Consider the following 24,749-nt stretch of genomic DNA (forward strand, 5'->3'; position numbering starts at 1 on the left):
GCCTAAGTGGTGAACCTGACATTTGTCCCTATTGAAATTCAGTTTGTTAGATTTGGACCAGTATATTTACCCTTCCTTTCAGCCTTGCAAAGAACCCCCGATGTAGCTTATACTTAGAGAAATAAATTATACAAACACCAACACAATTTTAAAAGCGAGAGAGGCAGAGAGCGCACACACCCTGCCAACAGAAAATAAAGAAAGAATAACAGCTTGCCTCCCTCTCATTCGCACTATGATACACTGTGGACAGCCCAGCATGGATTTTTAAAAACTTTTGTAAGAACTTGATGTTTTATGTAAAACTGGTGCAGAGACATGTGCGGCCTAAGCAAGACAGCAAGTCTCCTCGGTATTCTAATTTTTTCTTTCTAAGTGCGAATAGAAGAGGTCAGAAGTATCGCACATTTAACAACAAGTCATGTTATTCTCACATTATCGGCAAAAAACTCTTTTAGAAAAAGGCACCGCAAAGATTCACGTTCCCATGGAACTTCACTGGAAATATTCCCTTGTGAATTTCAACCCACCTGCCTGAATTTTCACTTTTATGGATGGGCACTGACTGTTACCTTGATGGCAGGACGGCTGCTGTGTGTGGAATATACTCTTTGTTCTTGTTCATGGACCTTACAACCCTCTGTCTACTAAGAGCTTTGAGGTGCTAATAACAGTAACAGAATGATAAAATGAAATCAAACTTACAAAATACGCCCATCTTGCAAACTCTAAAAATCATTATAACTTCTAAAATGTCAGGTTGTATGCACAGACTATGATAGGAGTGAGTCAGCAGTAAACCACACTGAGCAAGTTAGAGTTAACTCTTTATTGGGGGGGGACAGGATCTGCACAGGAGTGTCAGGCCTCATGAACACAGCAACCCTTCTTGGGTAGGTCTTGCCCTAATGAAGCAGTTGCAGAAACATCTGTGACTTTTCACCAGCCTGATTCATCTCTGCCTCTAGGCCTTTCTTCTCCCACTCTCCTGCTTCAGTTTCTGCCTGTGATTCTAAACACATGATTTCTTGTTGTTGTCAAATAAGCCACACCAAACTGGGGAACATTCAGCTCACCTGCTCCTGCAGATCAACTCAGTGACTGAGCTGGGATTTAAGCCTTCAGGTGGACCTAAATTGTTCAAGGCTTTGTAAATGAATACAAAGTCCTTGAACCTAGCTCGGCAGTCGATGGGCAAACAAGTGCAGGTATCTTAACACTGGTGTCACATGTTGTCGGCTGGATGTCCTTGTCAGCAGCCAGGCAGAGCTTCTGAACCAGGCTCAAGGTACCCCAGATAAAGCTCATTGCAGTAATCCATCTTTGAGGTTACCAACTCATGGACTACAGTTATTCCACCAATTATTCATCTCTAAGGCCTATCAGCCTACTTCACATTTTAACCTTTTCTCTTAAACAACAAAGGACTCTTGGGATCATAGAATTGGAAGGGAGCCTGGGGATCATCTAGTCCAAGCCCCTGAACTATGCAGGAATATGCAGTTGTCCCATATGGGGATCAAAGCTGCAACCTTGCTGCTATGAGTGCCATGCTCTAACCAGCTGAACTATCCAACATCATTTCACTTTTACTTGATATTCAAGCAGCTCATACTCTCCTGTGTAGCAATCTCAGTTTTTTATCCAACTTTTTGTGTCTTTTTATTTTTATTTTGACAAAGCAATAATCATAAATAAATAAGAATAAAAATGTGACCCCACCACCGAGACCATTCCATTGTAACTATCCAACCTCCCAGAATTTCAACACTTCTTGCAATGGTTTGACCCCTTTCCGTTTTAACAGTATAAATTCTACGAACACCTTCCATATCTCCTCAAAATCATTTCTCCTGCTTATTCCCTGTCTTACCTTAATGGCACATGTTAATTTCTCTTTAATAGCTACATCCCACACCTCTTTATACAAATTCTTCCATTTTATATTCTGCTTGCCCCTTCCACTTCCTAGCTATCATAATTTGTGCAGCTGTCAATAAATTTGTGAGCAAGTCCTTCATAGCCTGTGAACCTTTTACCTCATTGTAAATTGATAATAATGCTACCTCTAGACTTTCGGTCAGCTTTAACCCAGTGATTTCTGTTATCGCCTTAAACACCCTTTGTTAGAAAATTTGTACATATTTACACCCCTACCACATGTGAACATAATTCCGTTTCCTGGCACCCCCTCCAACATAACACCGGATATTCCTTGTTTATTTGATTTAATCTGACTGGTGTTAAATATCATCCCCAAACTAATTTATAATAATTTTCTTTTATTCTTATGGACAACATTTTCAACATATGATTCTCCCATATTTCCCCCCAGCTTTGACTATCTATCTGTCTCCTTTCCCACACCTCTTTTATTTGATCTTCTTGATCCTCCATTTCTACTAATATTTTATAAATTTCACTGGTTTCCCCTTTTAAAACTGTATTTTCTTCTTTATCTCCCCTTTTTATAATCTTTTTTTTTCCAAATTCTGTATATTCTTTGCCGTTCTTGCTTTCCCTTAACCACTTCTTCATCCATTGCTCCAGTCATCCAACTTTTATAATCTCCAGGTAGCAGCATTATAAAACAGCCAAGTAGCAGTTAAGAGAACACTCCCTGAGCAAACTCCCTGGTTCAAATTCCTCCATTGCAGTAGTAGCCAATACAGGCAGAGCTGTACTGCTGACCTGGCTTCCCAACGCTGCACCTTACTGCCAGCTACTGGGGAGAGAGGCAAGGCAAAAGGGAGTGCAGTGTGGGCACAGCAGCAGGAGCCTCAGATAAACTACAATAAACTCAAACAACCTCTTTGAGCAAAATAATGAAAGCCTATCACTGCAAATGGAGGTGCTCTCATGTTTCGTGGTAGGCAAGGCATCCTCCTTTGGTATATACACATTCACTAGCAGTCTTTGGGGAGCAGTTGTTCTATGCTACGAGATAACAGAGATGACATTAAAATGTCTCTTCTCATTTCAGTTTGATGTATAATCTAATGATAAGAGAGAAACATGGCAGTCTAATTTATGAATCTGAAACGCATAAATGATAAGGCAGTGGAAGCAAAAAAAAAGGGGGGGAAGCAGCAACAGTCTTACCAAATAAACAGCCTTACATAAATGTGATTGACACCCTCTAATTAACACACTGTGCCCTAAGATCTTATCACAGTGTATTATCAAATAAGGACCCACAACTGGCCTAGAATAAGACATCATGGCTGCATTGAGAATGGATCTTCTACATCCAAGTTAGTACCCGTTTACATACCAGCTGAACAAAGATTGTTTGCGTGGCCAGGCACGACAACCCCAGCCCCTAGGAATTGTGGGAAAGGAAATAAAGACTCTGACAATGTTATGGAATTAAAATTAGGCCACAACTTTATTAAACTTCTGAATGTAGGAAGACCTTGGTTTAGGCCTTGGGCGTGTATCCCTCCCAGCCCCCCAGCCGGGGGAACTGGGGCACATCAGGATAACTGGGATATGGGGGTGCTCTGCCCGACGTAAGTGTAGGCAGGCAGCCGAGCCCATATCCCCGCATGCAGGGTAGTTCAGTGACAACCTTTCAGTGTATGGCCAGTGATACCCATTTATGTAACCCCTTTAAGAGGGGACCCTAGAATTGCCATCGCAGGGGGTGAATCACCACATCACCCCCTCCCCCCATTATAGAGAAGAAAAGACTAAAGGATTCCACCATAACCGCCAAAGTTGTAACAAATTGCTACAGGGAAGACAAGACCTGCCAATGCAGGAAAATTTCTTCCCGGTCCTTCAACAGCAACCAGTCATAGACCATAGCAGCACCCTCTAAACAGGGAGCAAACGTTAACCAGTGTTATGTACTGAGTTGAATAGGATCCAAACTGTAGCAGTCTGATTGGTCCTAGAACAATAGGATCCAAAAGGCAGCAGTCTGATTGGTCCTAGAACAATAGGATTCAGAATGCAGCAGTCTGATTGGTCCTAGAACAATGCAGCAGTATGATTGGTTGGCAGGAACCACCCAATCCTGCTCCAGATAGAAGTGAATCCACAACCTGATTGGCTTACAGTAGAATTCCAGAATTAGCCAATCATGTGCAGCCCATTGTGTAAATAATGTATATAAAGCAGATACTGTGAGGGGACATTTATTCATTCCTCCTCACCACTATGAGCTGAATAAAGAGCATGAAATCACTTTGCGACTCTGAGTATATTTCACTGGCGACGAGGATGGGATCCCGCTGAGCTGACTGCCACACACAGCACCGCAGCACCGCCAACTGCCGCACCGCTGCCTCGCACCGTGTATCCAGGCTTCAGCTCCGGGGCACAAGGAACTCAGAATGGCAGCCAACAGCAGCTTCTCGCCATTCAACCCAGCATCTGGAGACTGGGAAGCGTACGCCTCCCGTTTCACCTTCCTCCTAGAAGCCAAAGGGGTCACCGATGAAGAAGACGCCAAGAAGAGGGCGATATTCTTCAGCGTCTGCGGAGAGGAGACGTTTGAAATCGCCCGGGCTCTCCTTGCGCCTGAAGACGTCGCTACTGTTCCATACAAAACAATAATGGAACAGCTGAAGGGGCACTTTTCGCCGCAGCCCTCAGTGGTGGCTCGTCGAAATGCCTTCTACGCAAAGCGGCAAGCCCCTGGGGAAACCATAACTGGGTTTGTGACCTCTCTCCGCCAAGCCGCCCGGTTCTGCAACTTCTCAGAGCTGGAGAACATGCTTCGTGACCGCCTCGTCGGTGGCCTGAAGGATGAGAAGCTGCAACGGCGCCTCTACGCTAAGAAGGACCTAACGTTCCAGGTCGCTCTGGAGGAGGCCCTGGCAACAGAAGCTGCCGAGAGGTCGACCCAAGAGGCACGGCCGAGCCTGCCATCCCAACCGAGGGTCCACCATGAAGACCTCACCGACGACTCAGGATCCGACAGGGAGGAGGTGCACCGAGTACAGCAGCGCACTCAAGCAGCGCACAGACCACAGCTGCCTCGACGAGAAGGAGGGAACTGCGCAAGCTGCGGGGAGAGTCACGAGAGGAGGACCTGCCGTTTCCGCAACGCAGAGTGCAGGCAGTGCAGAAAATCGGGACACATCGCCCGGGTGTGTCGGGCTCGGCCCACCCGACACCAGGCATCAGATGACCAATCCAAGAGCCCCAGGTCCCGGGGCCCAACGCACCAAGGCAACTCGACGGAGCTCACGGACTTCCAGGTATACCAGTTGCCCCACCCCAACGTAGAGAAAATTTATGTAGAGGTACAGATAGAGGGGGCCCCATGCCGCATGGAGCTTGACACGGGTTCAACTCTATCCATAATCTCGGCAAGGACCTTAAGGAAACTGTGTCCCACTGGGGGTCCCAAACTCAGGCCGGCCCCATTCACCCTCCGGGACTTCCAGAAACGTAAGGTCCCCACAATGGGGGTGGGGACCTTCAGGGTGCAATACCGAGGGCGGACGCGGCAACTGGACTTGCTTGTGGTCAAGGGCCCCTACATTAGCTTACTGGGATTGGCATGGTTTGGACCACTGGGGCTAGCTGTCACCGGGGTGAACCACACTAGCTTACAAGTGGACGTGGACGCCATATGCAAGGAATTTCCAGGGGTTTTCGATGGGAAATTGGGACAGTATACGGGCCCCCCCATTGCGCTACAGCTTGACCCCGCAGTACGACCGGTCAGGCTCAAGGCCCGCCGGGTCCCGTTCGCCTTGAAACCCCGTATAGACGAGGAATTGGACGTAGAGCAAGGAGTGCTGGAGCCGGTGCTGGAGCCGGTGCCTAATGCTCCCTGGGAAACCCCAATCGTCACACCCGTCAAGCCTAATGGTTCGGTCCGCATCTGCGCAGACTACAAATGTACCATAAACAAGGCCCTCACGGCCCACGCATACCCAGTGCCAGTGGTCAGCCATGTCCTTGCCACCCTGGCTGGGTCGAAAATTTTTGGCAAGCTGGACTTGGCCCAAGCATATCAACAGCTGCCAGTAGATGAGGCCACAGCAGAGGCACAGACGATTGTGACGCACAGAGGAGCGTTCAGGGTAAAGCGGCTGCAATTCGGTGTCAGCGTGGCACCAGGCATATTCCAGAATATAATGGACTCTCTCCTTAAAGGGATTCCTGGCGTCACCCCCTTCTTCGATGATGTGTTGATTGCCGGCCCCACACCAGAGGAGTTTGAGGACCGCCTCCGCACCGTTCTGCACCGTTTCCAGACGGCGGGTCTCAAGGTGAAGCGGGAAAAATGTCTACTAGGAGTGCCTCAGGTGGACTTTCTGGGATTTATGGTGGACGCAGAAGGGGTCCACCCGACTGGGGACAAGGTACGGGCCATTTGTGATGCCCCAGCGCCCAAGAGCAAGACTGAACTTCAGGCCTTCTTGGGACTATTGAACTTTTACCATTCCTTCCTTCCCCACAAGGCGGCGGTAGCGGAGCCCCTACACAGACTCCTGGACAAGCGGGCCCCTTGGGTGTGGGGCCAGCGCCAGGAGGCCGCATTCCAGGCAGTCAAGGACTTGCTTGTCTCAAACTCGGTCTTGGCACACTTCGACGAGAGGCTGCCGGTGGTGCTAGCATGCGACGCCTCACCCTATGGCATTGGAGCTGTCCTGGGGCACCAACTCCCGGATGGAAGAGAGGTACCGGTGGCGTACTTTTCCCAGACACTCAGCACAACCGAGCGGAACTACTCGCAAATCGACAAGGAGGGTCTGGCAATCGTAAAGGGAGTAAAAAAATTCCATGATTTCTTGTACGGGCGGCCCTTCACCGTGGTGACTGACCACAAGCCGTTGCTTGGCTTGTTTGCCCCCGAAAAGCAGACCCCCCAAGTGCTGTCTCCTCGCGTCCTCAGGTGGTCAATTTTCCTTGCCAGCTACCAGTATGCACTGATTCACCGACCTGGGAAGGCGATGGGCCATGCGGACGCCCTCAGCAGGCTACCACTACCGGAAACAGGCCCTGACCCAGCACCTGCACAAGAGGTTATGAGCCTGGAGCTGCTTCCCGACCGCCCCATTCAGGCACAAGAAGTTGCACACCATTCCAAGAAAGATAGGGTCATCTCCCGGGTCCTGGACTGGGTGTGGAGGGGATGGCCCAGCAGCAGCCCCGGGCCAGAATTCGCCGGCTACACAACCCGCAAACATGAACTGTCGGCCCACAAGGGGTGCCTGTTATGGGGAAGCAGAGTCGTTGTTCCCCAGCCCCTCTGCAAAAGGGTCCTCACAGCCCTACACGAGACACATCCAGGGGTAGTAAGAATGAAGGCCCTTGCCAGGAGTTATGTGTGGTGGCCGGGGATCGATGGAGAGATAGAGGCCTGGGTCAAACACTGCCAGGCCTGCCAAGAATCCCGCCCAGATCCCCCAAGGGCCCCAGTCCAGTCCTGGGAGTCCGCCCGAGCACCATGGTCACGCCTGCATGTGGATTTCGCTGGCCCCTTTCAGGGGAAAACATTCTTCATAGTGGTGGACTCCTACACCAAATGGCTGGAAGTCGCACTGGTACCGTCCACTTCCACGTCCGCAGCCATCCGGGTACTACGCAGGCTGTTTGCAACCCACGGGCTCCCTGACACTCTCGTCTCAGACAACGGGACTGCATTTACGTCAGGAGAATTCCAAACCTTCACAGCGCAGAACGCCATCCGCCACATCCGTTCGGCGCCGTTCCACCCTGCCACCAATGGCCAAGCAGAACGCATGGTGCGGACCACCAAGGACACCCTTCGCCGCATGACGCAAGGGGACTGGGAGTACCGCCTTGCCACATTCCTTCTAGCACAGCACAGCACCCCCAGCTCAACGACTGGCCGGAGCCCCGCTGAACTACTAATGGGTCGGCGCCTTGCAATCAGATTGGACCGCCTTCACCCCGATAGAGCTCAGGATGAGGTAGTGGTGGGGGAAGGCAGGAACCCCCGGACCTTCGAGGCCCAGGACCCAGTGTACGCAAAGAATTTTGGGGCAGGCCCAGCATGGGTACCCGCCACAATCACCAGGGTCACTGGCCCCGTGTCGTACGAGGTGCTAACGGATGGGGGGCAATGCTGGCGCCGCCACTGCGACCAGATACGGCGACGATTCCCGGGAGAAAACCAGGAGGAGGACAGGTCAGAGGAGTCCCAAGGGAACAGCGGGGCAGTGAGGCCCATAGAGCAGGAGGGGCCAGCAGGAGAGGCAGAATCAGTAAATACAGAGAGGACCCGTGAGGCCGAAAGGACACCGGAACCAGAACCACGACTGAGCGAGCCGGTTGCACCAGACCAAACAGCCGCATCACAGCCAGCATCCTTGGAACACGAGCCAGAACCCGGAGCCCGGACCAGGGAACACCCCAGGCCACAACGCACACGTAGGCCGCCGGCATACCTTGAGGACTATGAATGCGACCTCCCGGGCAGGACTGGAACTTAGAGGGGAGGGGTGTTATGTACTGAGTTGAATAGGATCCAAACTGTAGCAGTCTGATTGGTCCTAGAACAATAGGATCCAAAAGGCAGCAGTCTGATTGGTCCTAGAACAATAGGATTCAGAATGCAGCAGTCTGATTGGTCCTAGAACAATGCAGCAGTATGATTGGTTGGCAGGAACCACCCAATCCTGCTCCAGATAGAAGTGAATCCACAACCTGATTGGCTTACAGTAGAATTCCAGAATTAGCCAATCATGTGCAGCCCATTGTGTAAATAATGTATATAAAGCAGATACTGTGAGGGGACATTTATTCATTCCTCCTCACCACTATGAGCTGAATAAAGAGCATGAAATCACTTTGCGACTCTGAGTATATTTCAACCAGCAAACAGGAAAACATTAAATAAGGGAGGGTAGGGAGGGTGAATCTCCAGAGCCATCTGCCTGGCTAATACCGGCTCCTCCCCCTATTTATAATGGGGCTGGCCCCACCTCCCAGCAATGAAACTTAATACTGAGGCTGGGTGTGAACCTCTGAATAATACACTGAGAAGCAGTCCAGCCCCCTTCTACTAGCAAGTTCCCTGGGAACTGTAGCACCACATGCAATCCCACAAAGGGCACCCACAATATAGGATGTGAGTGCTCATTATGGGATGCAACCCGCCCTTGCACACAACTGGATTTTGGAGATTCTGCGCAGCCTCCCTCCAAAGCAAGCAATTCATCCTTTCCTATCTCTAGAAAGGTATCCATGTGTAAGCTGCATCTGCTTCTACTGACAGACTTGATAGGATATGATAGGATATGCCTTGGCATTGCACACAGTGCCCCCCGGACATAGGTAGTCATGCCAAGCACATGGCTGTATGTGCAAGTGTCAATCACGTTCTTGTGAAGTGAACAAGGGAATGTAATGCAGGCATCTGTCTGTGCAGTAGTCCATGTTACAAGGAAAGTCCTATATTCAGAAACTAAGTACCAAGCCTCAAAAGCCTGTGTGCAAATGTTGTTGGAGTCCAACTCCTGCCATCTCTGATTAGAGTGGCCAATAGTCAGGGATTATGAGAATTATAGTCCAACATGTTCTGGAGGGCATCACATGCCGCAATTGCTTTCAGACCTGCAAGGAAGCAATTGCAAAGGCAGGAGACTTTGAAGGTTGCCTGTACAGAATGGTCACATTCTTCACAGTCCCACTTTCTCCCCGTGCCTGTCAATTGTAAGGTAAAGGTAAAGGGACCCCTGACCATTAGGTCCAGCCGTGACCGACTCTGGGGTTGCGGCGCTCATCTCGCTTTATTGGCCAAGGGAGCCGGGGTACAGCTTCCGGGTCATGTGGCGAACATGACTAAGCCGCTTCTGGCAAACGAGAGCAGCGCACAGAAATGCCGTTTACCTTCCCACCCAAGCAGTACCTATTTATCTACTTGCACTTTGATGTGCTTTCGAACTGCTAGGTTGGCAGGAGCAGGGACCAAGCAACGGGAGCTCACCCCATCGCAGGGATTCAAACTGCCGACCTTCCGATCGGCAAATCCTAGGCTCTGTGGTTTAACCCACAGCGCCATCCGCGTCCCAAGTCAATTGTAGCCCCCCCCCCCCCAAATCTCTGAAGAGGCTTTTTGGAGTGGATGGAGCTGCAGTGGGGAAGGAGGAGAAGGGAAAGAACCATTGGGCCTTCTTGCCTTCCAATTGCACAGTGCTGAACAGAACGCTTTCAGACCAGATTTCCTTATAACTCTTAGAAGGAACAAGGAGTATATTAGCAGTGTGAACTTCGTAAAAAGGAATACAAATATTTGATTTCATCGGAATGAAGAAAGACACTGGATGTCAACTTAATGTGCGAAACTCATTTTCCAGGGTCTTTGCAGAGATGGCCTAACATGCAACAGACACAAAGCCCTGTATCAACAGAGAACACTTTTTCTCTTTACACAGCATCTCCTTAAGAAAGAGGTTTTCATATTTAAAATGTATATGAATACCAATCAGGAAGCCTATTGATTCTTGAAGGGTGCTAATAGAACAAGGAGGGGCTAGAGCTCAGCAATGGAGCACACACTTTGCATGCAGAATATCCCATGTTCGAAACTATGCTTCTCCAGGCAAGGATTTGTCTAAATCCCCACTGCCAGTCAGAGTCAGCCCTCTGTGGGCGGGTGGGAGTGCGCCTTGCTTGATCAACAAACAAATGGGAGCTTTAAGCTCCTACAGCATCCCTATAATATCATAAAGTTGGCAGGACCTGCTGTGCTTATAAAGAGGTTGCAAAACACATGAACATCTTGCTGGCTGCCGATAATTGACGCTGCATTTCACAAGCGTTCACCTTGGTGCGGAATATTTTACTGCTGTCATTTTACAGGGCTACCAGTCATCGTTGTCAGAGAAGCATTTGTATACCCCATGCAAGTCCCATGATGCCTGTTGCTCACTAAGAGAGGTGATGCGGAGAACAGCCTGCATGCCTATAAAGATTTTTGTAACAGCAGCCTACACAGTTAGGAAGATGGCTTCTCCTAAATTCAGCTGCATTGTGTTTACGAATCTGAAACTTACAATATATGAGACAATGGTTTAACATGAAGTTAGGTTCACAGTCTACATGTAAAACAAGGGAGGACCATTCAGTGAAACCAGAGAGCAAAACCCTTACCTTCTATTGTTGCACGCTTAGGCAGAATGGTGATGGCTCCCTCGGCGACATCTTCCTGCTGAATTACAGGATTTATTTTGGAGCCCCAAGTGTCTGATGCCACCCAAAGAAAATGGCCAACTTGATCAGCCCTTTTTGCTGCTGCAAGGATATGCCTGCAGAGAGAAACAATTCAATTCAATTCAGTTGAGAGAAACATTTATAATTTACACAAATATAAAAGTGGGGGGAGAGAGAAGGAAAGTCAAAGTGATACTTATTCACTTGGGAACAATAGCGAGCAGAGAAAGGTTGCTTAATGAGCTGGAACAATGAATCCCCATAACTGGAAGTTGAGTGCTGCCTCATAAGGCTGCTTTCAGTCTCGCTTTCCATTGTTTCTTGGCTTTGGAAGTTAGACTGGTACAATCAGCTACACAATTTGATATAGTTAGGAAGCAGCTGTGTGATTTCAAAATCAAGGATGCTTAAAAAATATATCCACCGGTCATTTAGAAATTATGCCACAATTTGGGCTGCTCCTGAAGCTTTTAACCTCCTTCAGAAATTCACTGGGGCAAGTCAGGCCCCAGAGTTAAGAACATAGTCCATTTTCTACAAAGCTCTTCATAACTGTCAAGAAAGAGGGGGTGGAAATAGGGGCACAGTTTTGTGACCAACCAGGCAATGACTTTGCAATCATAGTGCTTCTGAGTGGGGTCTAGAACGAATCTAAAACTGTGCCAGTGTTTTCACCACATGGATGTGTGTCTGTGGTAACAGAGACAGCTGCAGAACTCAGGACTCCCAAGGATGGCTTGAGAGAAAGCATTACCTGGTACTGACACCAACTTCCTAACCTGGTATGCAGAGTTCCACCAAACGCCCACAACCTGAGTCCTCCCTGTACCCTCTCACTGGCTGCCAGTACAGAGAGAACAGGGTACCACCTCTCTGTTAAAAGTGATGCTGCTGACAACTTATACTAGGAAGGGGTAAGTTCCAGGCAGTCAGATTACAGCTATGAAAAAGGAGGAGCACGAGGCTTGTATCCTCTGCCCCTTAAAGGCTTGAATATAGAAAGCTGTCTTAAGCTGCACCTCAGAAGGAAAGGCAATGGGGAGACATCTGTAGTTTCAGGCTTTTCAAATCTAAGGCAGATTAGGTGTTGTCCAAATCAGTTTGAGATGATCTGACCTTCTATCTGAAGCATCAAAGTGGGATCCAAAACATTTTGAACATACAAGCAGAAGATTGTACTGTGAATCTCTTAACCCTTTAGTTTGTTTGACACCCAAGGGCAACAACATAACTCAGGGCTGCCATACATGTGGATTTTGTTCAACAAAATTGCTCAACCATTTTTTATTGTCCTGGCTTTTACTTTTTGAAATATGGCAATCCTAACATAATTAAAGCTTCAATGAATGTGATATATAGTATAGTTTATGTCTTCCTAAATGCAAAATGTAGAATTACTTCTCCTGGAAATTTATTTTTATCTTGATTTTACAACACATTTCACTCCTCATTCTATCGCCATGGTAATTTCAGTGCTAATTACTTCCCTGTAGAATAATCTATACAAAAAGGTCTATGGGCATTTAGCTACAGTACATTTCATACTGAAGAAAATACCCCTATCTTATTTTCCTTCCTAATGGTTAAGAAAGTATGGATATGATTGCACTTGGAAAGGCGACTTCTCCCCCGTAATAGGAAGGTTGCAATGAATGCCCATGGTTTTCATTTCCTAAAGCAAAAAAAAAAAAAAGGCACAATTGCCATATCAGACAAGTGTTCAAATATTGCCACAACTTTCCAAACAGTTGATTGACTGGTGAAACAGAAAAAAGAAAAACGATGACATTACACAAGATGCTGTGGAATCAAGCTAATTGCACGGAACAAGGAAGGAGTGCAATAGCTCAGTCTTTGAGCAATACCCCAGCACTAAAGCAATATCAGTAAAGAGCACAGAAAAGCAAGACGTAATTATAAGCGATAGCCTAACGTCCTAGCCTTCTTCAGGCTTTTTCCGTGCAATTAACATTGTACAGGCAAGGAAGGGAGAATGAGCGTGCTCAAGCACCGCATAGAAAATTAGCATTCTAAAATGTGTGACGATCCTACATGGATTAGAGCAGGCTCCCAGTGCAGTCACTATCTCACCAACTCATGGAGGGCAAGAGGAACAGCAACAGAGGGATGGGACAAGTGTTATGTACTGAAGTTCTCACCCCGGGCCAGCAGGGGGATACTGTAGATAGTTATGCAAATAAGGGATCGAAAGTGATGTTCAGTGATTGGATAGTTTTAGAACGTTGTTACAGTAACGTTGTACTGGAGCTCTATATAAGCAGGCTGACTGAACCCTTCAGTTCAGTTCTATCCTGGCCTGTGAATAAACAAGAGCTGTTTGAAGAATCGCTGTGTCGTCTGATATGTTCACCCACAACTTAACAACAAGCATATTCATCCCCACTCCCTCTTCTATGCAATATTAATTGTGTGGCTCAAGGAATGCTGGAAGAGGCTCCTGCAAACTAATGAAATGACAACACGTTTTTTCACAACAGGAAGGATGTGCATAAGCGCACAGACACTCTAGTAAAATAAACAGGTCTGTGTCTTTAAGCGAAGAGTGATGGACAATTTTAGCATTCAACTAACTTGTGAAATAAGAATTCATGAAATTTTTGGCCTCCCCAAAACTGAATATCCACAGGGATTATCTCATTATATATTTCAAAATCAGCATGTAGTTTCTGCCCATGGACATTTATCCATTCATTACACTTTCGGCACACTTCCTTACAATAGTTTTCTCAGTCTTTAAAATGTGTGTTTAAAATTAATAAGTGAGAAACCTGCTAGAATGGAAGGTTTTTCACTGTGGGGAGACAGGGAGAATAGCATGGCTTCAGCTGATTGGCAGGAACAAAATAGGATGGTGGTTCTTGCATCAGCAAAGGATTTAACAAAGTTCATCATATATATAATTCTGCTTGCACCAGTCCCACAGCCCGACTGCAAATGGCACCAGGGATGGCACAATGAGGCAACACACTGGTGCGAGCCCTGCCACACTCCTTATATGCTGTTGCTCCCATCCACAAATCATTCTTGCAAAATCACCCTTTGGCATCCATAACTCATGCTGAATAGGCACTCATGTCAATGGAAAGGCATGCCAGCATAGGACATCCCTTTCTTCACTTCTGAGCTATAGTTCTAACATAGGAATTACAAGCATCATTTACTGAAAGAGTATGAGCAATGTGTTGCATGGGGGAACCTTTGGTTATTGGCATCACTCCCAACATTTGAGACCTTCACATTGTCTGTACCTAACTGGCATTGCAGATGTGTAGAGTCCAGCCTGGGTTTAACATGTATGCATGTGTCCTGGATAATGCTGAGATATATTTCCTATGCATAAATGCCTCAGGTGAGTGAAACAAGGATGCTATCAAACCATGTCTCATTTTAGCAATACTAAATTCTTCAATATCTGTTACAGGATTCCAGCACATATATTGGGGATGTATTCTACTCACCATCCTATCAGTGCAAGGATTTCCACCTGTGCAAATGGACTCCCCACTCCTTCCTCTGCATGTCCTGCACCCTCTCCAAATCTGCTCCATTGGGTTGGGGAAATCTCTAAAACAGCTTTAGGAGGCACACAGGTGGGGTGGAAGAGAGCTGGAGAACATTCCATTGCACTAGAAAAGAAGCCTTGCACTGATGGAATGATTTCCTTCGTTTTACGTTGGATTCCAGCCACTGATTCAGAGAAGAAGGATATCACTACATTTCTGGACCTCCTTGCCTATTTGTCTATATGCCTCCATGGAATAAAGAGGGCACTCTAGGCTTGTTGGTGACAATGGCATTCAGAAGGACACCACATGGAATTATTTAAGTGATCAGCTAAGCAATATAAAAGGAAGCCATGCAGAACCTGCAAATCACCCACCAACCATATACAGAAACCAGCAGCTGCCTGATGTTACTGTTACAATATTTCTCTTGCTTATTGATTTTCTTAATTAAGTGATATGCAGAGACAAAATTCGGCTTCATGTAATATCCACAAAACAAGCAGTTGTCTGAACAAAGGAGCCACTGAGGAAGGGAAGATGGGACAGGGAAGTGTGTGAGTCCGAGGGCAACAAATTCATGATTTGACCATATGTGGCAACTTGATCCAATATATTAAAAATAAATGTTAAAATAAATCTTTAAACTACAGCTTGACACTGCATTGTGACTGGTTTCCCTTTTTAAAAAAGGAAAGAAAAAAAGAGGCTTTTGTGTTTGTGGAAAATCCAGAGTCAGATTTGTGGACAACGTTTCCCTAAAGTGTTTTTGCTAGCATAGGTCCTGCAGGCTGGCCTTGCATAGTGACTTTGCAATGTTATACTGCAGGGGAGCCAATTTTGTGCCCTCCTGATGCTCTTGGACTCCAGCTCTAATCATCCCCGACCATAGGCCATGCAGCAGCAACAGCAGCAACAACAATATTGGAGGGCACAATATTGCCTCCTTCTGTTATATAGACTAATAAATCAATCACAAAGTCTCCCCAGCCACTCTGGGTGGCTATGAGTGGACACTGTGATATTGGCAACAAGAACAACACTTAGACAATGTTGTGTGTGTTCAGGGTTTTTGTACAACATCTAATTCAATGTGTGTTGTTGTTGTTTAGTTGTTTAGTCGTGTCTGACTCTTCGTGACCCCATGGACCAGAGCACACCAGGCACTCCTGTTTTCCACTGCTTCCCGCAGTTTAGTCAAACTCATGCTGGTAGCTTCGAGAAGACTTTCTTGCCCACAGTAGTAGATATGATGGTCATCCAAACTGAATTTGCCCATTCCCGTCCATTTTAGTTCACTGATGCTCAGGATGTCAATATTTATTCTTGCCATCTCATTTTTGATCACATCCAACTTACCAAGGTTCATGGTTCTTACATTCCAGGTTCCTATGCAATATTTTTCTTTACAGAATTGGACTTTCCTTTCGCTTCCAGGCATATCCGCAACTGAGCGACCTTTCGGCTTTAGCCCAGCCGCTTCATCAGCTCTGAATCTACTTGTACTTGTCCTCCGCTCTTCCTCAGTAGCATGTTGGATGCCTTCCGACCTGAGGGGCTCATCTTCCAGCGTCATAACTTTTATATGCCTGTTGTCTTTGTCCATGGAGTTTTCTTGGCAGGGATACTGGAGTGGCTTGCCGGTTCCGCCTCCAGGTGGATCATGTTTGGTCAAAACTCTCCACTATGACCTGTCCATCTTGGGTGCCCTGCTTGGCATAGTTCATAGCTTCTCTGAGTTATTCAAGCCCCTTCGCCACGGCAAGGCAGTGATCCATAAAGGGGAATTCAATGTGTAGTCTACTGAAAATGTACTTTATTTTATGTGGTAATGGCTGTGAATCTTGGGGTATGGTTTTTGTCTTTGCTTTTTGGTACTTCCCCCTTTTTATTTCATTTCATATATTCTACTGAATTGTTATATAACAACAAGAACAACAACAAGAAGAAGAAGAAGAACAACAACAACGGAACTGTCATCATCAGATTTTACCAGAAACCTTGCATAGCTCCAATAATGGTTTCAGGTTCTGTAATTGTTTGTCTTTTGTTACTTCATTATATTGCAAAGCACAATCTGGAAGAGGATAAACTGAACATATTACTGAATAACAGTGCCTTAGTTCTTCCCCTTAATGGTATCATTTCATAAAAGAGAGAGAGAGAGAGCCAGCAGTTTTTAATCAGGTTTCAGGCTTTCTTCAATGGAATTGGCTTTGCTTTGGATTGTTTCATTTCTAATGTCACTTATCTTCCGTTTTACCTGAAATCACCTGTATAATAGTTTATTTTAACAGCTCCAAAGCCCAACAATTCTTGGATGCCCTTGGTTCCTCTGATTCATCAGTAGCAAGCAATTGTAGCAAACAGGTGCTATTCAGAATCTGTTGAGCTGGAAGCTAGAACTGAAGTTGTGTGGGTTTCCCTTCAAGGTGAAACAACTTTCACAGCGGGACCTGAGCAGCAGAGTTGGCCCAGTGATGAAGCAAAGTGAGGCAGTTGCCTCAAGCTGCAGGCTAGGAGAAGCAGCTGATTCGCCTCTCTTGCTTACTGCCCTCCTCCTCCTCTGGTGCCTGCTCACTGTGTACCTGCATGTTCAATGACACCACCCCAGCTGTCTCCCTTTCAGTCAGTTTGAATATTTGCATGCCCTTCCAACCCTCACCCCGTGAAGTGTATCCTGTCACATCCAATCAACAGCCTTCTCTGGTCAGGACAATGGAAGATGTTCCTCTAACTATCTTAGCTCCAGCCTTGGCAGCAGCCAATGAAAAGTGGGCTGTGTTGAGAGTAATGATAGCAGATCTCCATTAACTATTTGCTTGCTTATTTCAAAATGGCATGCAAACCTTCACCTCTGCAGGTTCAAGTCATAAGCATCTCTATTTTATGCCTATTCTCGTTCTCATTCTCCTTTCTTCTCTCAGACTCCTTACTCCTTATTTCCTTCATTTTTTTCTTCCTCTGTTTCATTTGTCTTCTGAAACATTGCTTATATTTTTCAAATAATTGAAAACAAGTCATTCCAAACCATGTGACAATCATTCAATAAGGTGGTTCTCAGTTGACAACAATTGCAGCCTTTATCTTCCTGTCCCAAAGACTGTGAATATGTTCAGCCTGAGTACTGATTGAATAATTTAGTGGTTTATGTATCTTGCATTTTCTATCCCACAAATTGCTCAGTAATTTTCTAAGACTTTGGGGGGTTATTGGTTTCTTAATCAGCTCTCATCTTGGTTAAAATTAAATCAATGCAACACAGTCTCCAGATAAAATGGTAACTTATATCAATACAGCTTTTTTATTTAAAAACAGAGGCAAGATGGAGCTTTTTCATCTAAGGAACTACTACTGTGTTGGTGTTGCCAGGGGTCAGCAAACTTTTTCAGCAGGGGGCCGGTCCACTGTCCCTCAGACCTTGTGGGGGGCTGGACTATATTTTGAAAAAATAAATAAATGAACGAATTCCTATGCCCCACAAATAATCCATAGATGCATTTTAAATAAAAGCACACATTCTACTCATGTAAAAACACCAGGCAGGTCCCACAAATAACCCAGAGATGCATTTTAAATAAAAGAACACATTCTACTCATGTAAAAACACACTTATTCCCAGACCGTTTGAGGGCCAGATTTAAAAGGTGATTGGGCCGGATCTGGCCCCCGGGCCTTAGTTTGCCTTCCCATGGCATAGACACTTTGCAAGAAGGGTCTGCCCTCCTCTGTTCCCTCTCCCAATTAATCTCAATCTTCAGATAATTTTGATCATAATGTTTACATCAAGGATTTTCTCTCTTTATTGTTTGCCAAGTTTTAGCTTAGGGTTGCCATAATTCAAAAAGTAAAAACCAGTTGTTGAGCTTTTTAATTTTTTTACAAATTGTTGATGCTAAAAAACCTGCAATTTTTCGATTGACCTGCCTAAGATCCAGGACAAAGCGCCACCTTTCGGAAATCCCCCCCTTTGAAATCCCTGTAATGTCCAGAAAAATCCAGACGTATGGCAGCCCTATTTTAGCTAAACATCATTTACAAATCTGCTTGCAATAGCTTTGATCTTGACTATCAAACAACTCGGATTGTAAAAAGTCTACATTTAATGAATTTTCATAGTAACTGAGCTCTTGGTGAATTCTGCCTTGATTTTGCACCTCTGGTCTGGCAAGGCTAAATGTCAAAGCATCAAGTTCCCAGACCAAAGGCCTTGCAGTTTAGCTACTTTGCAAGTGAATTGCAAAGCAACTGAATTCTGCAAAGGGCAATATAATTAGCTACAGAGGGCCTTTGCTGTAAAGTACAAAATATTTGGATTGCAAGCACGTGATCTGAGATGCAGATTGCACTACCAGCTAATTCCTTTGGCTCTTACCATCCCTTTAGTTGTACCGAAAAATTAAATGAGGTCTAGTTCACGCATATGACGTAGGACAATGGTTCTTGGAATTTACCACTTCAGACTGCAGACAAGCAATCACATAACTGTATATTAACTATAAATATGTTTTGATGGACATATTGATAGATAGGTAGATAATCACTCTATGTACATAGTATACTAGAGGCCATGGAGAAAAGTTCTACTGAGTGTTTTCTGCTAGCATTTTCTGCTAGTGTACCAGTTTTGTATGGGGAGGGAATTTTCCTATGGGGAAGAATTCAGCCATATAATCCCCCTCCTTCAGTCTGAAGTGGTACAGTCCAGGAACAATTGTGTATCAATATCTATTGTTCGTGTAATGCACAGAAATTTTAATACACAAAACTGATGCAGCTCGCAAAAACTTCCACTACTACTTTGAGATGCACATTCTGTTCTATGTATATATGGTTTTGAAATTATTTTCTATATTTTCTTGCTAATCCACAAAGCCATTATGTGTAAACAAGTTAATTTCTCCAGTCATCCTTACTTTATATCCTCATCGTAGGCAAATACAATGATAGCCCTGGCTCTGGGAGTATCTAGGAGCAGCTTGATAATTTTATCAAATTCGTAGGTCTTGTCTTTGCGATCCTGAGGGATTTTCAATGACTGAGCAATGCAGAGGTTACCTGTTAATAGAAAGAAAGAAGACAAGATGCTAAAATCTGTAAATTAGTGCAAGAAGGAATACTGGGGGGGAAATAGTGGTTAGATGAAGACTTCATTTGTCCAGTGTGGTCCAGTGGATGCGGTTTTAACTCCGGGGAAAACGGATCCAAATTTCCACTCAGCCATGAAGATATCTAGATGTTCATATGCAAGTAATCAGATCAGCCTAACCTACCTCAGAAATTCTCAGCTAGTCCAACCTGGCACTGTGAAGATTAATAATTCAGGAATATTAGGGTACCCTATAAATCAACAAGGCAGTATAAATGATTAGAAGTGGAGGGAAAGGAAGAAAAATGCAGATAAATCTGAAAATCTGAATCCAGAATTAGATTTCCATTAAATATCCCAGACCTTACGAGGTTTCCCAAAATCTAGACTGCCCTCCAAGTGTGTAGAAGCATTGCTTGGACTTTGGTTTTTCACCTAAAATACTTCATGGCGTGGAATGAGTCCATCCCTGTTACCCTCACATAATAATTGAGAGTGGTGTGAATCCAAGGCCTGTAAAGAGAGATGGATCTGTGCACTGCAGGCGAGCTGCATTTGGAGAAGATTCAGCAAAACATAGCAAAAGACATAGCAGGTTCCGGGGTGCGGCCATCCCACATAGGGCTTTGGCAAGTTGTACGCAGATGGAACTCTAACCACAATTTCACCTTTGGCTGGATTTCACTATAGCTTAAGAAAGGTTTCCTGAGAGGTGATAACAACCTGAGAAGGAACGTGCTTGTCAACAGACGAGGGAGAGGGAGAAGGAGAGAGAGAGAGAGAGGTGGCATGATGCTGTAAAGAAAGGTAAAGTTAAAGATGATTCAAAAGGAAAAAAAAACCTCATGCATGGAGTTTGCTTTCAATTCTGCATTGTGATCTCTATTGAACTTTGGAGTGGTATACTTACTTTCTGCTACTGCAAAAAAAAAAAAAAAAAAAAAGCACATGAGGACTGGTGGTGGTAGGTAATAAGATCTGATGCCCATCCTTCACACTGCTTTGTAAACTCAGGTAATGTTAACACCTAGTTTAGGGTTCTGTGGGAATGGTGGGGGTGAGAGGTCGATGTGTATGTGCCCTCAGGCTCACTCTGATCAACAACAGATTGTTCTGAATTCTTAAATATTCAGTGTAGCTGCAGATTGTCCAACTAAAACAAAGGACAGCCAGGTTCAAATCTCCACTAAATGTGAAACTCCCTAAGTGATGTTGGGGTAGCCACTGCCTCACAGGATGGTTTTGAGGCTGAAGTGAGAGGGTAGTGAATCATGTATGTTGGCCTGACCTTGAAGAAAAACTGAGATGCAAAACTCAATCAATCAGTTAGTCAGTCAATCAATCAATCAATCAATCAGTCAATCAATCAGAGATGCCTTTGGTCTTAACTGTTACAAAACAAATTTTGTCTCATGAACATCAACTAACTAATTTAAAATCTAATATATGCTTTATGTTTGCAGCGTGTGTGTGTCAGAATTGCACAGACATGAGCACTGTGCACAAATTATGCATTCCTCCTCCAGAAAACCTGTTCTTTATTTTGATAGAAGATGGCATCTGATAAACTTTCCTACTATTCTCCCCTCCCCTGTTTCTTTCCAACACTAGGTCAGACCTGCTCTAATGGCCTGTCCACTGCAACGGGGACACATTTGGACATTAACCTTAAGCTTATTAATAGCACAGCAAACGTGCGAGGTACAGCCATGTGGAGCCTCTGCTCAACGGGGATGGTGTTAAAGCGTTGGAGTGATACATAAAGGGAAGGGTGGGGAGTGAAAATCCATTTCCCCAAACAATATTGTGAAAATTGCCTGACTTTATAGTTACTACTTTCCCCTGCGGCTCGAGTCTCTTTGGCAGACAGACCCAATTGCTTCTGAATTGTCCAAGTCATTTAAATTCCCAGCACTATCTGTCCCTGGCTGTACTCACAGGTAGCATAGAGACACTAAACCATTTAGCCTGAAACATCCCCAAAGAACAGCCTGCTAGACAAAACATAAAACCAAAGTGAGACTTTCCTCACACAATCTTTCAGGAGAAGAAGAAGGTTCTATTGCTGAGTGCAATTCGGGACAGCTACCATAATTCAGGGCAGCCAATTCAGCACAGAGTACAAGAGGCCAACTTGCCATCTTATTTTTAAAAATGTTTTCTAATTGCTGTGCAAACACATCTACTATACGTAAAATGTAAATTTAAATATAAACCTGTGGTAAGCCGTTTTTTGTTTAAATATAAATAGTATATAAATTGTATGAATAAATAAATGTCACACAATTTGTATGCAAATGATCATATTGCTTACCGTGTAGGTACAGTAAACCAACTCAAATTCTAATAAAGATATATAAGTCCTATTCTCGTGGATCTCATTCACATGGTTGCTTAAAGTGCTTTGGGCTTTAACGTGCAACAGATATTTACTACTAAGGGTATTAAGTTATATGACATTTTAAACGCTAGGCTACTGATATTCACGATTCTGCCTTAGGCACTGCAGAGAAAAGAATCACGACACAAAGGAATCACATTTCCAAAGGTCTAATTTCCAGCTTCACAATTGGTTCCTTCTCTGTCGTTTCCAGATCTTTGCAGTTTCATCAGAGGAAACCAATCTATCCTGTCACATCTCATAACAGCTGTAGTGTCCTCCAGCAGATGTCACTATGGCACAGTTTGTCATTATTATAAGGCTAAGATATATGCATCTGATCATTTATGATATTACTTCTTAAAGAAAAATGTATAATAATAATAATATCCTCCATCAGGTTTGCTGCCAATCCTGCCAATATGATGGCTGGTGGAAGCTCAGGCTCAATGATCTGGGTCTACACTAAGAGACAGGCTGGATCCGGATGGATGCTGCCCTGGATCCAAATATGATAGGTTTTAGAATGTCATGTATATATTTGTTTGTTTGACTTTGACTGAGAAGATGAAATAAATGACTGGAGCCCACTCCCTGGTAACCATCCGTCCAAAAGCAAGCAAGCAAGCAAGCAACAACAACAGACTACTATTGCAGTCAACTGGTAAAGAAGTGGGAGAGATAAAGTTTGTTTTTCTTTGGACCCAGCAACTGCTTTTGCTCACTGGGCCTCGGGAACATGACTTTGCCATGGATGAATGGACTGAGCTGGACTGAGAGCCAACTTGTGGAGAAAGAACAAGAGGGAGACAGTTGGGCTACGCTGACTTAAGTACCCAACCCTGGCTCAGCCCAAGACACACTAGCATAACTTACCCATCCCAGCTCAGCCAGCTGGGTCAAGCAAGTCAAGTCCTTGAAAAATGGGTATTCTGTGGAAGTGTCTAGGGAAGGACCAGGCAAGGGAGACAGACCTAAGTTGAGTCCTAACTCCATTCAGCTCTGTCACATGATCTGGCAACCTGGTAGAACTTACATAAGTAAAAAAAAGAGTGGTGTAAGTTAAACTATTTTAAAGGCTTCTTCCCCCTCTGCTGGGTTGAGGTAGGCTCAATTGGCAGTATCACCGCTCCTGATCAAAGTCTGGGTCTGTCACACTTTATGCCAGTGTGTGTGTGTTATTGTTTGTTTGTATTTTGGTTGTTATTCTCTTATGTATTTTGTACTTTTAGACCATGAACCTTATTGTGATCTTTGGATGAAAGGCACTATATAAATTTAATAAAATTAGTTACACTGGATTCCCATATTTTGCTCTCTTATTCTGGGCTAGTTTCTTAGCCCTCCTGAATTCTAGGATGTACTTCTCAGCTAGGCACTAGGCTTTGGGAAGGAGGTGTGAGGCTCTGGCAGTGTCCTAGAGCCCTCCTTCCTTCTTCCCAAAGCCCAGCGTTTACTAGGCTCTGGGGAGGAGGCAGGAAGATGCCCCCTTGGCCCCTGTGCACCTCTGGAGGAAAGCTGAATAAGGACTGGCTAAAGATCTTAGTTTGACCAAACTGCGGGAGGCAGCGGAAGACAGAAGTGCCTGGCGTGCTCTGGTCCATGGGGTCACAAAGAGTCGGACACGACTAAACAACAACAAAGATCTTAGACCAACCCTAGCAAAAAAAAGTCAGATGAAATTCTACTTAAAAAAGGAAAAGCTAGATTATAAAAAAAATGCCATCTGAAGCACACTAGTGTGTAACATGTAGGAGGTGTTGTTTTTTTCTCCTGAGAAGGCTCAATAGACCTTAGAATGGGTATGTAACATAATCAAAATGAACTCATGTGATTTGTAAATGTATCCCCAACTGAAACTGTCACCTAACAGAAGAGTTTATGTTGTGTTGGATATATTTGGGCTTATAAGTGTTTTTGCCTATGTGGATCAAATTGAAATGGGGTAGAAATATGCCTAGCTCACCAAATCACATTTGTGCATGCGCACACACAAATGTATATGCAATCAAGTGTCTTGAACTATTAATCACAGATTCAGGGAGCAAAGCCACTTGTTTGTCAATCAAGTAGCAGTTTATCCACCCAGAAACAGAATTTGTTCTCAGAAAATCCAGTACGTTACTAGTCTGCAGAGGAAACATATTGAATAACTCCTTTAAAATATTTGCTTTGATAAATAATGCCTTATGTATAACGAACTCCTGTGCCTTCACCTTTCCATACTCAATATCTCACCTTTATGTCATACAGGTTTCTAAGAGACCGATATACCTTGCATCTAAAATAAGAGATGCCCTCTAGATATTCTCATGAAATCCAAATCAGCATCTCTTAAAGGGCTCATGTCTATAGGCTGTTCAGGCCCTACAATGAATACTTTATGAAATCTGACAAGGTCAAAATCCAAGGCTGCATGGGTTTAGGCCATGTTAGCTTAACAGCTGTCAGTTACTCCCTACAGCAAGTTGTTTCAAGATGGCTGCTCCAATATGTAGAGCAAGAAATGAGTAAAGGATAGCCAGCATATAAAGTTCTAGCTTACTTTAAAAAAGAAGTTGATCTTCTTCACACTGTGCCATATCACAAACTCCCATTTAATCTCTTCTTT

At 44.8% G+C, this 24,749-nt stretch overlaps 1 protein-coding gene across 3 annotated transcripts in view; it reads right to left on the reverse strand.

Annotated features, from left to right (window-relative positions):
* The window catches only part of GRM7 (glutamate metabotropic receptor 7), a 418,392-nt gene that overhangs the window by 183,618 nt on the left and 210,025 nt on the right, over positions 1 to 24,749 (reverse strand). For all 3 annotated transcript variants that reach the window (XM_080995649.1, XM_080995648.1, XM_080995647.1), the window contains exons 3-4: positions 19,586 to 19,727; positions 11,086 to 11,240 (exon numbers count right to left, since the gene is read on the reverse strand). In XM_080995649.1, the coding sequence (XP_080851775.1) occupies positions 11,086 to 11,240; positions 19,586 to 19,727 (297 nt within the window). The remainder of the gene's footprint in view (positions 1 to 11,085; positions 11,241 to 19,585; positions 19,728 to 24,749) is intronic.

Source organism: Podarcis pityusensis (assembly GCF_964106645.2).
Source record: "Podarcis pityusensis genome assembly, chromosome: 2".
Classification (NCBI taxonomy): domain Eukaryota; kingdom Metazoa; phylum Chordata; class Lepidosauria; order Squamata; family Lacertidae; genus Podarcis; species Podarcis pityusensis.